General features: G+C 38.6%; 1 protein-coding gene across 1 annotated transcript in view; it reads left to right on the top strand.

Moving 5' to 3' along the window:
• Positions 1 to 12,865, top strand: part of fto (FTO alpha-ketoglutarate dependent dioxygenase) — a 203,606-nt gene that overhangs the window by 34,686 nt on the left and 156,055 nt on the right. The window contains exons 2-4 of the mRNA XM_087793536.1: positions 1,361 to 1,438; positions 1,521 to 2,460; positions 6,999 to 7,124. Coding sequence (XP_087649662.1) covers positions 1,361 to 1,438; positions 1,521 to 2,460; positions 6,999 to 7,124 — 1,144 coding nt within the window. The remainder of the gene's footprint in view (positions 1 to 1,360; positions 1,439 to 1,520; positions 2,461 to 6,998; positions 7,125 to 12,865) is intronic.

Raw genomic sequence — 12,865 nt, 5'->3', positions numbered from 1 at the left:
TTATCTACATGCTTCACACGGGCACAGGCCAGAGGGAAGAGGAACAGTTGTCAATTTTATTTCCGCTTCCCCGCGAGTTTACGGGTCACGCCGGAATGTGGCGATTAAATCTTCCAGTAGGGTGGTATTTATTTTATTGAATAACTCTCACAGACACGGTATCGTCTGAGATTTCACCAGTCTTTTGGTCGTCTTCACAAAATCATAAAATTACGAGGCATCTGTGGAACTGATCAGATATTTCTGGGAACTTCCTCCATTTGTATAATTAAATATTAGTTTTTTTTCTCTATTTCTTTGTCTTTAAAGTCAATGTAATTTAATTTAATCGGGTTGGTAAGAAATTGTTTAACTTTTGATTATATTTTACTTTTCTGGTTTTAGAAGGTTTTTAATTCTTTCTTATCGACATGAATCTGGTGATATGATACACATCGCGATACAGATAGATACTTTATTGATATCGTGGAGCAGAAATGATTTTGTCCAGCAGTAAAAATACATCCATACAATCAAATAAATAAAGGAGCAACAATAAAATGTATTGCGATGTATTATCATACTGTAGTAACAAGGATATATTCGTAGTATTGTCGAGTATCTGACTCTGGTTTTTCAGTATTTACAGACCACATGACTCTTGAAGAAGTTGTAACTGCTTTCATTTGTTTTGAAACCAAAATATGTCCAAACATCAGCTTTAAAAGCTGCTGGAGTCACTGTATCCTCTCGTCCTCAGTCATCAAGGTTCTGACTGCTACCATCTAGCGGGCTGGAAGTTTTTTTTAGTTTTTTTTTAGAATCCCTTATTAGTCCCGCGAGGGGTAATTCAACCATTCACACATACTGATGGGAGTAGGCTGCACACTTGCGCCAAGTTCACCATCAGGAGCAATCAGGGTGAAGTGTCTTGCTCAGAGACACAACGACACAAGCTTGTCTGGAGCTGGGATTGAACCTGCAACCTTTTGGACTGCAGGCAACCACTCTACCATCTGAGCTATGTCGCCCCTAACTGCATAAAACACAAAAATAAACAAACGCCATTGATATTTGCATGTTATTTGTTGGTTAAAATAAATAAATAATCATGCTTTTGTTGTTTACACAATTTAAATAAACCAAAAAACTAAAATCGATTAAGTTCCCTTTCATGTTGATATTGTGATATTTAAGTGTATATTTTCTTACACCACTATCAGCAACTTTATAAGTTTTATAAGTCCAAAAAAGAACTTATAAAACTTATCGTAGAAAAAATTATTTCTCGATATATCAATGTATGACTTTCATATTAAATCATCCATGTTCTCCTTTTGTCAAAAACCTATTAAAAACAATATATTTTTCTATTCGACAGAGGCGGAAGCTGCTTCAGGAGTTGGGAGACCAGAAGATTCCCTTTCTGGGTCCTACAGATCATGGCTTTCAAGAGCTGGTAGGTCGACGCCAACGTTCAGTCGAGAACAAAAGCTCGCTCTGTGCTCTTTTAACCAGTGTTTTGTGGGGGTTTTTTCCAGTGGGATTCCAGTTACACAGGCCTCGCGTTGAGAAGATCCGGCTCCTTGCCGTCCGAGCTCCACAGCAAGGTCGGGGCGGCTTTCCTCACCCTCCGACGGAACGGCTGCCTCTTGCGGGATCTGGTCCGCATACGGGACCGCGACGTTTTCACCTCCGTGTCGCGGCTCCTGCTGGGCGAGCCGGGCCACACCTACCGCTACCTGGACACCAGACTCTTCGCCATACCGTGGCACAGCGAGGACGCCGACGCCAAGGGGCCCAACTGTTGCGACCTCGACTTGAGGGCCGCCTGCAAGGCATTATGGGAGCTCAACACATACTTCTGCACCGACGTCAACCAGCTGAAGGACGGGGAGAAGCTCACGCCGTACCCCAAGTTGGCGGAGATCAAGAAGAGCGATTCCGAGTCGAAGGACAGCGAAGACTCGAAGACGAGCGACGGAGACGACTCCAAGAAGAGCGAGGAAGGGGATATGGAGTCCAAGCACAGCGAGGAGTGGGACGTGGAGTCGAAACACAGCGAGGAAGGCTGCTGTGGATCCAAACAGGAGTGGGAGAGCGGCTCAAAAACCAGCGGCGAGGAAGGAGAATCCTCTCAAAGCAAACTGATCGAAGGAAGCCGCGGAGGAAAACCACCGTGCGAACCCGTGGCGCCGGGGTCTCTGGAGATGCCCGTGGACCACCTCAAGCACAGCTTGTCCGATTATCATATCGAGGACGCCAAGACGTTGCCGGGCGAGCAGGTTTCTTCTTCAAGGCCCGTTCCCACCAAGTTCAACGTCACCCTGCTCAACTACATGGACCCGGGAGCCGTGGGCCAGCTCAAAGAAGAGCCGTACTACGGCATGGGGAAGATGGCCGTCGGGTGGCACCACGATGAAAATCTCATCAGCCATTCGCCCGTGGCGGTGTACAGCTACAGTTGTCGCGACGCTTCAGGTGAGCTTCACAGGCATGAGGAAAAGTTATAGTTAAAATAATTGCAGGACATTTTTGCCTTTGTACCAACCTGGGTGTACAGGTAAACTTGAAGCACTCATGTTAATCCCTTCATTCTCAATTCATAACAGTTGTTTTACTCCTTTATTGTTGCTTCATATTCTCAAACTTAAATAATAATTAAATATTTGTGCAGTTTGTTTAATGTAATATGTTTGTATTCTTAATATTTTTCTATTTGAAATATTTTAATTTAGTAAAATCTACATTCATTTAACCTAACATTGCATAGGAGGTGCCATACCTTTCAACCACCCTCTTGCTAACGGTGACTTACACAACCCGTGGTGCTTTGCCGCCCAGCCAATGAGAGCTGTCGATCACATGGGCATAGAAACAGATATAGGTTTAAAAGTTGATGCTGTGAAAACTCAAATTTCCCCAATCTAATGTTTTAAATAAGGGTTATCTTGTCTTATATTTATGCATGTGGAACTGACCAATGGGTAGCACTTCATTGCATGACACGCTAGTAGCACAATTGTTACTTATTTTTAATTCATGTTTGTATATTTTTGAGGATAAAATATACTTAGTTTGCGAATAAAATATACTTTATTTGTGTATAAATTAGAAGATAACTCGAAGGTTCAGATTGAGTAATATAGGAGAAAAACAACAATAATAATAATAATTCATTTTATTTATAAAGGTGCCTTTTAGGACAACGCCTACAAACGCATACACACATGCAAACAGATTATAAAACAACGGTGCAAAATGACAACATGTAAAAACAGAAGTTTTAAAGATAAGAAGGATAAAAAAGGTTCTTAAAGGGAACAATAAAAGTAGGAAAATATAAAATTACGGCGACTAAGCAAGTTTAAAAAGATGAGTTTTAAGATGAGTTTTAAAAACGCTAAGTGTTCCAATGTGAAAATGGTCTTCAAAGTTCCTGCTTGTTTGCTTTTGTCAACCTTGTCTAGTTGAGTTCAAACTACTAACCTTCTCTATTATGACCCTATAACACAGTCTAGACATGGCCTTTGGTGTGCAGACCGTCAGATCCATGCGTGCGATACTGTAGAAGCATTAGCAAAATGTAATCACTGACTAACTGCACACATTCTTATCTCTCGCTGTGCCGCCGCGAGATCCTAGATATTTGGATCCGAGCACTTAACACTCTCTGAATGGCGCTATCTCACAAACAGGCCTTTATCAAACTCCCTGCATCTCATCTGAATCATTTCACAGAGAGATGATCAATGTGCAATTATCTGATATGGAATAATGAACTTGGATAAGTGTCTCCAGACTTTACTGTATGGATAATGCCGTGTCAGCTAATTATGGAAGGTCCTGCTCAAGACCGCCCATCGCAGCGGCCGACCGGGTCGATAAAGAGTATCTTGATGAGACGAGATGTAAACAAACTGTCGGATCAATCATGTTTTGAAGACTTTTTATTCTCAATAAGTGGCAACAATTAAACATTTGGTTTTATGATTGACTGTTATCAGCATTTATAACCTTTCATGCTGATAATGATAATGATCGAAAACAACTATTCTTGATGCAGTTTAATACTCTGTACTACATGTTAATCATAGTTTGTTTGTATGACTTTATCACTTAATTCATTTGCTAGCATCTACCTTCCTTAACAAATCTTCCATCAACTCAGGTACAAACACACTGAGTTTTTTTCCTTCTTTAAGCTCAAAAAGTTTCCACTTCCCCATGTTATTTTTACAGATGTAACTTTAAAATTCCTGTTCTGATCTTAAATTTAGTCCATATGACTAAATACAAAGCAAAAATGTATCCAAGGAAAGTTAAAAAACAATGGTTTTTTTTATGTAAAATACTCAAATAACAAATCTTGACAAACATGTTATGCATACGAGAAATATTTCAAGCTAAATTTATATACCCACAATCCATTGGTCTGGTTCATCCAGATCCTTTAATTTTCTCTGATCTGAGAATACAATTCTCAAAAGGAAGAACTTCTTTTCTTCATTTGAATTAATTGAGTTTCTTGGTTTTTGGTTCAGTTACAATTGGTATTTTTGCTGTTGATTTGCACTGTTTGAGTATTTTTCAGTTTAGACCACATGACTCTTGACAAAGTCGCAGCTGGTTTAGTTTGTTTTGAAGCCAAAATATGTCCAAGCAACAGCTTTAAAAGCTGCTGGACTATATCCTCTTGTCCTCAGTTATCAGCAGGATATTGCAGGATTTCATTTGTATTTAGCGTTGGCCATTTAGCTTTAATTGCGACACAAAAGTATAACATATCGATAAATAATCATAAAAAAGAATTGTCACGATATTTTGATGTTTTCTAACACCCTTACTACAAAGCCACACCACTCTTATTGCACTTTATATTCCAGTGAACTTTGTGTATAAAATAGACCCGGTCATTATAATCTGGAAAATATGGTATTGTATTGACTATTTGTTTCTTTTTGCAGCAAAACACTTTGAAAATATGGCACTTAGATAGTGCATACCTCTGCCAAGCAGCTCATTTTCAATAATTATCCAACATTTCAGTTCCTCTCTCTTTGTGCTTGATGGAGTCTACTGACTCCTTTAAGAAACATCTTAAGACGTTTCTATTTGTTCAGGCTTTTCCTTGATTTTCTGGAACTCCTGTTGTGTTATCAGTTTTATCTTGACCTTTAAATTATATACTTTATTGAATATTGTTTTGATTGTTTAAGCGCTTTGTGACCCTGGTCTGGTAAAGCGCTATATAAATAAAAATGACTTACTTACTTATATTTGGACATTTATCATTAACATCAATCGGGGTTCAAGTGACTGTTTTCAAAATAATTGCAGCCATAAGGGCTGAAGGTGTTTGGTTAGAGAAGGGTTCTTAACTCGAAACCCAACCTTTAATGAACACTAAACGAAAGATAGATTGGTTGATATAATTTTTTTTATATTTAATATGCAACTGTGCCCATAGTTTTTGATGAATAGACGAGTTAAGACTTTTAGGAAACCAGTACCGTATCAATCTAGACCTGAACCTCTTTTAGCATCAACTTCTGCTTCCATTTTACGCTAGCACGACACCCACATGTAGGATCAGTTTCAACAATAGAAATGTTCCGAAATGTGTTTTTCCCAGCCGCCCGCCGATCCAAAGGAATCTGCCGTGGCTGAGTGTTTTCCGGCACCGAGGATGATCTTCCACCATCCCGGAGGCCTTGGGGATTGCTGTCATTAGCTGGCTCTGAGAGCCCGATGGCTGGAAATTAAGTTACTATTTATCCGTGCTGAGTAAAGGAAAAGGCAGCTGTGCGTGCAGAGAGGCGCGGAAAGACTTTAGTATTGATTTTCGTGAAGGGTGTTGGCCGGCCCGGTTAAATCTTGTTGTCTCAGTGTTCCGTGTTCCGATGGAAGGTAGAACAGGCGAGGTGGTTACAGCGAATGGGTTCAGAAACAGGGATATCATGGGATCGCTACCACCCAATAACACAACCTCACACACTTACGAAACAACATCAGGAGCTTTTATCTTACAATTTCCTCTTGCACGGCATAATGATATCATCAAGATCCTGGCGCTAACAGCTAGTCATACCACAGAAACACGTATCGGCTTCTCTCTGCCGTTAAGTGATTCTTTCTTTCTCGGTACATACTTTGTTTGCGAGGACGAAATTGAATCATCGCACTCCTAACACTTGAAAGTCTGCCTCTTTTATTCTATTTAAAATAGTCTTGTTGGTTGCATCACCTGCTGTGATTGGTGTTTGGCGCGGACATCCTTATCGCATTAAGTGGCGTGTAAGTAATTTATATTAAGTTAAATAACTCTAAAAGTCTTTCAGTAAGTAAGTAAGTAACAGTTATTTGTAAAGTGCCTTTCTAGTGCCTGAACAATCAAAAGCGATACACGGTTTAAAATGCATACACATTTAAAAACTCTTAATGGTCAAGACAACATAGAGACAAACAAGGGAGTCCCAGAAAATTAGGGTAAAAGCACAAATAAGAAGGTCTTAAGATGTTTCTTGAAGGAGTCAGTAGATCATCAAACACAGAGGAAGATCGTTCCAAAGCTTAGGAGCAACAGCCTGGAAGGATTTCTGTCCTCTGGTCCTGAACCATGTTCAGGAACTATCAGTAGATTCTGATCCACAGACCTCAGAGCCCGAGCTGGGGTGTAAGGCTGGCTCAGATCACTGATGTAAGGAGGGGTCTGATCATGAATAGATCTGAAAGTAAGAACCAGAATTTTAAAATTGATTCTGAAAGAAACTGGCAAACAATGCAGAGTTTTAAGGATCGGAGAAATGCGAGTTCTCCTACTAGAGCGGCTCAGAATTATCGCTGCAGAGTTTTGTATTAACTGCAGGCAAGAAAGGTCCTTCTTGTTGAGACAAAATAAACTGTTAGTCCAAACGATGAGACAAACGCATGGATTATAAGCTCCAGATCGTGTTGTGACACATTTTCATGAAGCCGTGAACTTTCTGAACGATAACCAGAACAAATGTGCTCCACAGATGAGAAAGCAGAAGGAGGCAGTGGTGAGAAGGCATGTTGGAGGGTTGGACTCAAAGTGGCCTGGGACATCCACACACCTGGCCTGATGCTGCCACTGGAGTCTGGAGACTGCTACTACATGAGAGGTACTGACTCTGAACTACACTCACCCATAGCTTTACCGTAACTTGAGTATCAAGTGATGATGGTGAAAACTATTGATCAGCTTGTGACTGAGAGGTTACCAGTTCAATCTCCAGTTTCTATCTTGTCCCTGAGCAAGACATTTAACCTTGATTGTTATTGATAGTTGAGCTGGCAACCTGCGTCGCGGCCTACTTCCATCAGTGTGTGTGCTTGAATGGGTAGGTCTGGGTATCAAACTTCTGTTCTTTTGTGGCACCGACCTAAATGCTTCGATATTATCAACACAAACCTTGTCTTTTGGTGCCAAATTCCGATACCGACACGTGATCGAAACTTATAATAGTGTGTGTTTTATTAGTAAGTAAAAATAAAAAGTAAAAATCAGATTTATTTGTCACGTTTTAGTGTTATTTTGCACTGGAAATTATTTATTTCTGTAAGGAAACAGCTTGAAGTGGAAATTTCCTGAAGTTGACAAATTAAACTCAATATTTGTATTATGTTTATTTAGTCCCCCACTGAACTGACTACACAAGAAAACAATGAGAAACTTACTTAAATATTAAATCAAACAAGATATATTTTGATCTGTGTGACCTAGTTCCGTAAACTCTATAAAATATGTTGAAAGTATGACCTTCCCACTTGGTATGACAACATTCGGTTTTAAAATGTTCAGATCTACTCATTGAGTGATTGAGGCGTTGTCCAAGAAATACCACGTAATTGGATTTAAAAGCACGACATATAAAAAACTCAAAAATTCTCAGACTTTTCCTTAAAATGATACCAGGCCTGACTGCGGCGTCGTGAAACACTTCATTTGGGTCGGTGACAAAGACATGCCGTATACAAATGACAGAAAGCAAAAACACAAGCATGTTAAGTTAAATAGTACTTTTGAAATTGGAGAAAGTGGGACATGATCATCTTTTTCAAATAGAAAAGTGGATGAACGCGTTATGATTAGAACTAGTACATAGAAAACGGCAATCAGACTCATGGACACAAACTTTACTGTTCACTGCTACTGTTCACACTTTTCAATCGTTTCTCTGCACTTTGTAAATAGTTCAACTGTATTTTTTACATTATAAAATTTGTTTTATTTATGTTTTTTTTTTGTTTTTTTTAAGTTAATTCTTGATATTATTTTTTTTCATGTTCATGGATGCACTATTTTATCAAAACAAATTCCTCATTGGTGGATTTTCGATTGCGATTTGGATGTACCTGTTTAACTGAAACCCTAAAGCACATCAACCATATATAACAATAAAACAATGGATCTTAAGAGGCCGAGGTTCAACTGGAAAACAATCAAGGACTGTAGTTGTTTATTAGAAACTGATGCATTAAGCAACAAAAGAGCAAACATAGGTTTGCAGGATAAGAATTACTCCAAAAGCATCAGTATCAATCTCAAAATGTTTTTGTTTTGTTACTCAATGTTCATTGTAAGAGACACTTTTTTGTCTGTGGCCTTCAGTGACCTGTACGTGCTGGTGGTTTTCTAAGTTCCATATCTATTAAAATTAACTAGTTTGATTTATTTTTTCTCCGCTCGTGGAACTCATCTGCGACGTCTACATGACCCGAACCGTTACAAAGTAGTTGGCACTTTCTTTTGAGTCGAGCCCAATTCCCACCACAGCTGATGTGGTTTCACGTGCCTTTGGGCCAAAGTCGGTGGCTGTGTCAATGTGTAAGAAAAATTTCTGTTGCCAAGATAATTCTCTTTTTTTTTCACTTTCCTGAGACATGAGACCCTGAATTCCTTTGAGGAGAGTGCTCGATGTAATTTATGGTTGGAGCAGATCAGACAGTCTGGCACGTGTTATGGCCAACACAAGGCGCTTTAAGGTTCCATGAAATTGTGTGCATTTAAAAGGTTAGAAAAACGTTATTTTTTGCGACCTAGCGGTGTCTATGTCTCTATGGAGAGGACGAAGTGCAAGCCACAAGAGTGTAAATCAAAGCTTAATGCGTTTGGCTTCAGCGGACACCTCAGACTTTCTCTTTTCAGTCTCCACGGGAAATCCCAAGTGTTCTCATATTTAGTGTGCAGACATTTATCTGCGTTGCAGGAGAAGTGTTTGGTGAGATTTACAAGGACAGAGGACCCTTGGCTGGAGCACACTGGGCTGATTTCTTTTACTCCGATTTGCCTTGTAAAACTATTATTTCACTTAGTTTATACAGAGTGAAACATTTTTAACACGCAGACGTTTGTGGGCGAGGAAAAAGCCTGACACTGTTTGCTATCCTTTTAAAGTTAAGATGTCTTTAATTTCTATATTTGAATTGACTTATTTTCTATAGACTGAAGTCTTTAACATATTGAGTTACGGTTCTCAAAGCATCTAAAAGTTTTGATTGATTTCTAGGTACCGTATTTTTCAAACTGTAGCTTACTCTTTTTTTTATAGTGTGGCTACTCCTGCGATTTATACTTAGGTGTGACTTTTATGTTACACTGACACCCACTAGAGGGCGCTTTAGGCTTTTACGCAGAATAGGAAGTTTCGCTTCGTCTTCCTCTTGAGTTGGCGAAGTTGCTCAGAAGAGACATGAAGATCCAGAATTAAATGGGTTTAGTGATTTGAAGTGAGATCCTAGACTATGGTCAACTTGTTTTATTATGTCGTTTATGCTATAGTTTTTTTAATTGTTATTTTGTCTACATTCATGTTCGTCCTTTTGTTCTCTTTTCTATTATTATTTCCAAGAATTGCCTTCGAATTGTAACTTCTGTTCTTGGTCTTTATTTTATGAAAATAATTACCTTATAATAAAAATAAAAAATTGATTTTAAACATTTTTTCCCTCCATATTTTTTCACATTTTTGGCCGGTCTGTCATAGTCCAGAAAATACGGTTAATACGATTCCTTTTTTATTTTTTATACTATTTACTGTGTAAGATTTAACGTGTACTACAGACCTGGGTAAAGTGTGGCCCACATGGAGGTCAGAATCAAACTATTAGACTGATCATAAGAATGTTGCTGACAATAAACTTAATTTAGTTAAAAACTCAACATAACCAGAATTTTTTGTCCTTTGGTGAGTATTTTCCTTACATTTTACCAATCATATGAATGCTCTATTTTCTATATCAAGTTTTCCTTTGCCTACTCCTTGTGTAAGTTTAACATTATTTAGCGTAACAAAAAAATGTTTTTAGATTGTTAAAACCATACTTGCAAATCCACAATACAAAAAAATATATTATTTAATCACTTTAATGTAATAGTTTAGGGCCAATTAATTCAAAAATCTTTTCAAACCTCATCATATTTTATCATCCAATAATGACCTGAGCTGCTCTGATCTTCTCAGATACAACTTTTGTTTTGGACTTTAAAGCAAGCGCAGCAGATGTTGACACACAATGTTGCTTACACTTGTATTTATACCGTTGTCTTCTGTTTTGGCCCTTCTTCGGGTTCTTTTAATCTCCCCAGGTAGGGCGTCAGGATCCAAGATGTGCGAGTGATTTATGGTTGGAGCTAAAGTGGCTGTAGCTCTGGCACGTCGCAGGTGCAGCAACACATGTACGCTCCAGATGTTCTACACAAACTTGTGTAACTGCTGCTTACAAATCCAAAGATTCTGTTGAAATCAGCAAAATGTCGAAGACTCGTTTGTGGTCTATATGATTAGATTAATTTTTCCTTTTTGGTTTGGGTCGAGCAGCTTTTCACAAAAGCCCAATAATAAGCGTCTGTCAATCTGAATCATTCTGAACAAGTAAAACATAGGAAGGTTGTAATGAATTCCTGAAGTTGACTCTTTGAAGCGGCTGTGTTTTCTTCCGAGAGCAGAGACGTCTGCACCTAATATTCGTCTTGACAGAGCTTGAAGCTGACCTCCTTTAGCGGGGATGAGATTTACAATAGAACAGTCAGTTTCAGGCCAGCCATGATAATAGAGTGATGGGCTGTTGTGCCGAATATTCTAACAGGACCTGACTGTCGCGGATCAGCGGGGATTTATGCTCCACTTGGTGAGTCGGCCTGCTTCGCCATGATAGTGTCTAGCACAGACCTCGTCTGTCTGAGTCGAGACCGTCGTACATGACGTATAAAGATGCACTTTAAAAGCAAAAATAATAATTGTAGTTAAAAAAAAACTCACAACCACCTACTCTGATTGATTTTAAGACTGTAAGTGCTGCTGTGATGGTTGTAAAGCATTTAAAATGGACTCATCATATTCATATTTTGAAGTTTAGATGGCATTCCCAGCATGCATTGCTACACAGGGATTATTTATTGCGAATTGCGGTTCCTAACGGCTTTTAAAGTATTTATTAATGTTGAAGATGTAGAACTAAAGGGCTCTAAAGGCCTCTCATTGGTTTGTTTAGTTTGTTAAGTTTAATACTTACCAAACGGTCTCAAACTATGAGTAACTCGTTTATTTCTTGTCTTTCAACCTCACTTTCACTATATATACTGTAGCTATTGTAAGTCTCTAGATAATTAGTAAGTAAGTAATATTTGTAGAGCGCTTTTCTAGACCAGGGTAACAAAGCACTTAAAAAAATCAAAACAATACCCAATAAGTTGTATGCGCAAAAGGTCAAGACAGCACTGAGACAAACACAGGAGTCTCAGAAAATCAAGAAAAGCCTGCTGGAAGTGAAGGAGTAAAAAGACTCCATCAAGCGCAGACTCTAAAAGTAAGAACCAGAATTTTGAAGTTGATCCTGAAAGAAACTGGCAGCCAGTGAAGAGATTTCAGGATTGGGGAAATGTGAGTTCTTCTACTAGAGCGAAACTGTTCACATCTATAATCTCTAGTTTCTTACCTTAATCACTGGGATCTTTATACTTCAGGATATCGTGAACATTAATTTACTTTTGAGCATACCCACCAAAAAATTACTGGGTGGGTACCAGATTATGCTATCATTGTTAATACACCACGGGGCGCATGGTGGAGCAGTGATGATCGCCTTTGGCAAGAAGGTTGCTGGAAGCCAACCTTTAACCCTTCTGTGTGGAGTTTGTATGTTCTTATGTGTTACATGGGTTTACTCTGGGTACTCCGGTTTCCTCCTAGAGTCCAAAAACGTATAGAAGTGGATTGGGAACTTTGGGAAATTGTCCGGAGGTATGAGTGTGTGTGTGAATGGTTGTATTTATTTGTGTGCGCTCCCTCTTGTTATCTTAGTTAAATTTTCAACTCCTAAAATATGTTTGATATTTTGATCTTATGCATTTTAGAATGCAGATTTAAAGTGCAAACCTTTAGGTTAAATATGCTTGAAAAGGCTTCTAGATGTTTGGGTTTGTTATCCACTCTGTTGACTATATATCTACTGCATCCAAGGTCGTTCTGTTTTCACTAACATTGTTTCCTTTTTTTTTGTTTTGAATGGACTTTTGTATGGATTCTCACTGCTAATGCTAATGTGGCCTGTCCTGCTAAGAACTTTGACTTAAAAAAACAAACAAAGATCAAATGCCTACAATAAGTCATCTTTCACGTGTTTCAGAAAGTTCAAGTTGTATCAGGTAAAGGTAAAGTTTGAATACTAAGGTAGCTAATTGACCTGCTGATGTTTCGTAAAAATACTTAACTTTAGAAATTCAACAATCCGGTTGTAAATGAGTTCATTTTCACAAAGGCAGATTTCGCCGTTTCGAAAAGTCGTTTCTTAATTGAACTTGAACTAAATACCTTGGCAGAGGTATGTGTTATCTTAGTGCTTTTCTATTTTTTTGTTTGCT

This window comes from Callionymus lyra, chromosome 6 (assembly GCF_982586985.1).
Source record: "Callionymus lyra chromosome 6, fCalLyr1.hap1.1, whole genome shotgun sequence".
Classification (NCBI taxonomy): Eukaryota; Metazoa; Chordata; class Actinopteri; order Syngnathiformes; family Callionymidae; genus Callionymus; species Callionymus lyra.
The sequence above is the reverse complement of the archived record's forward strand: the minus strand, read 5'-3'. Positions and strand labels throughout refer to the sequence as shown.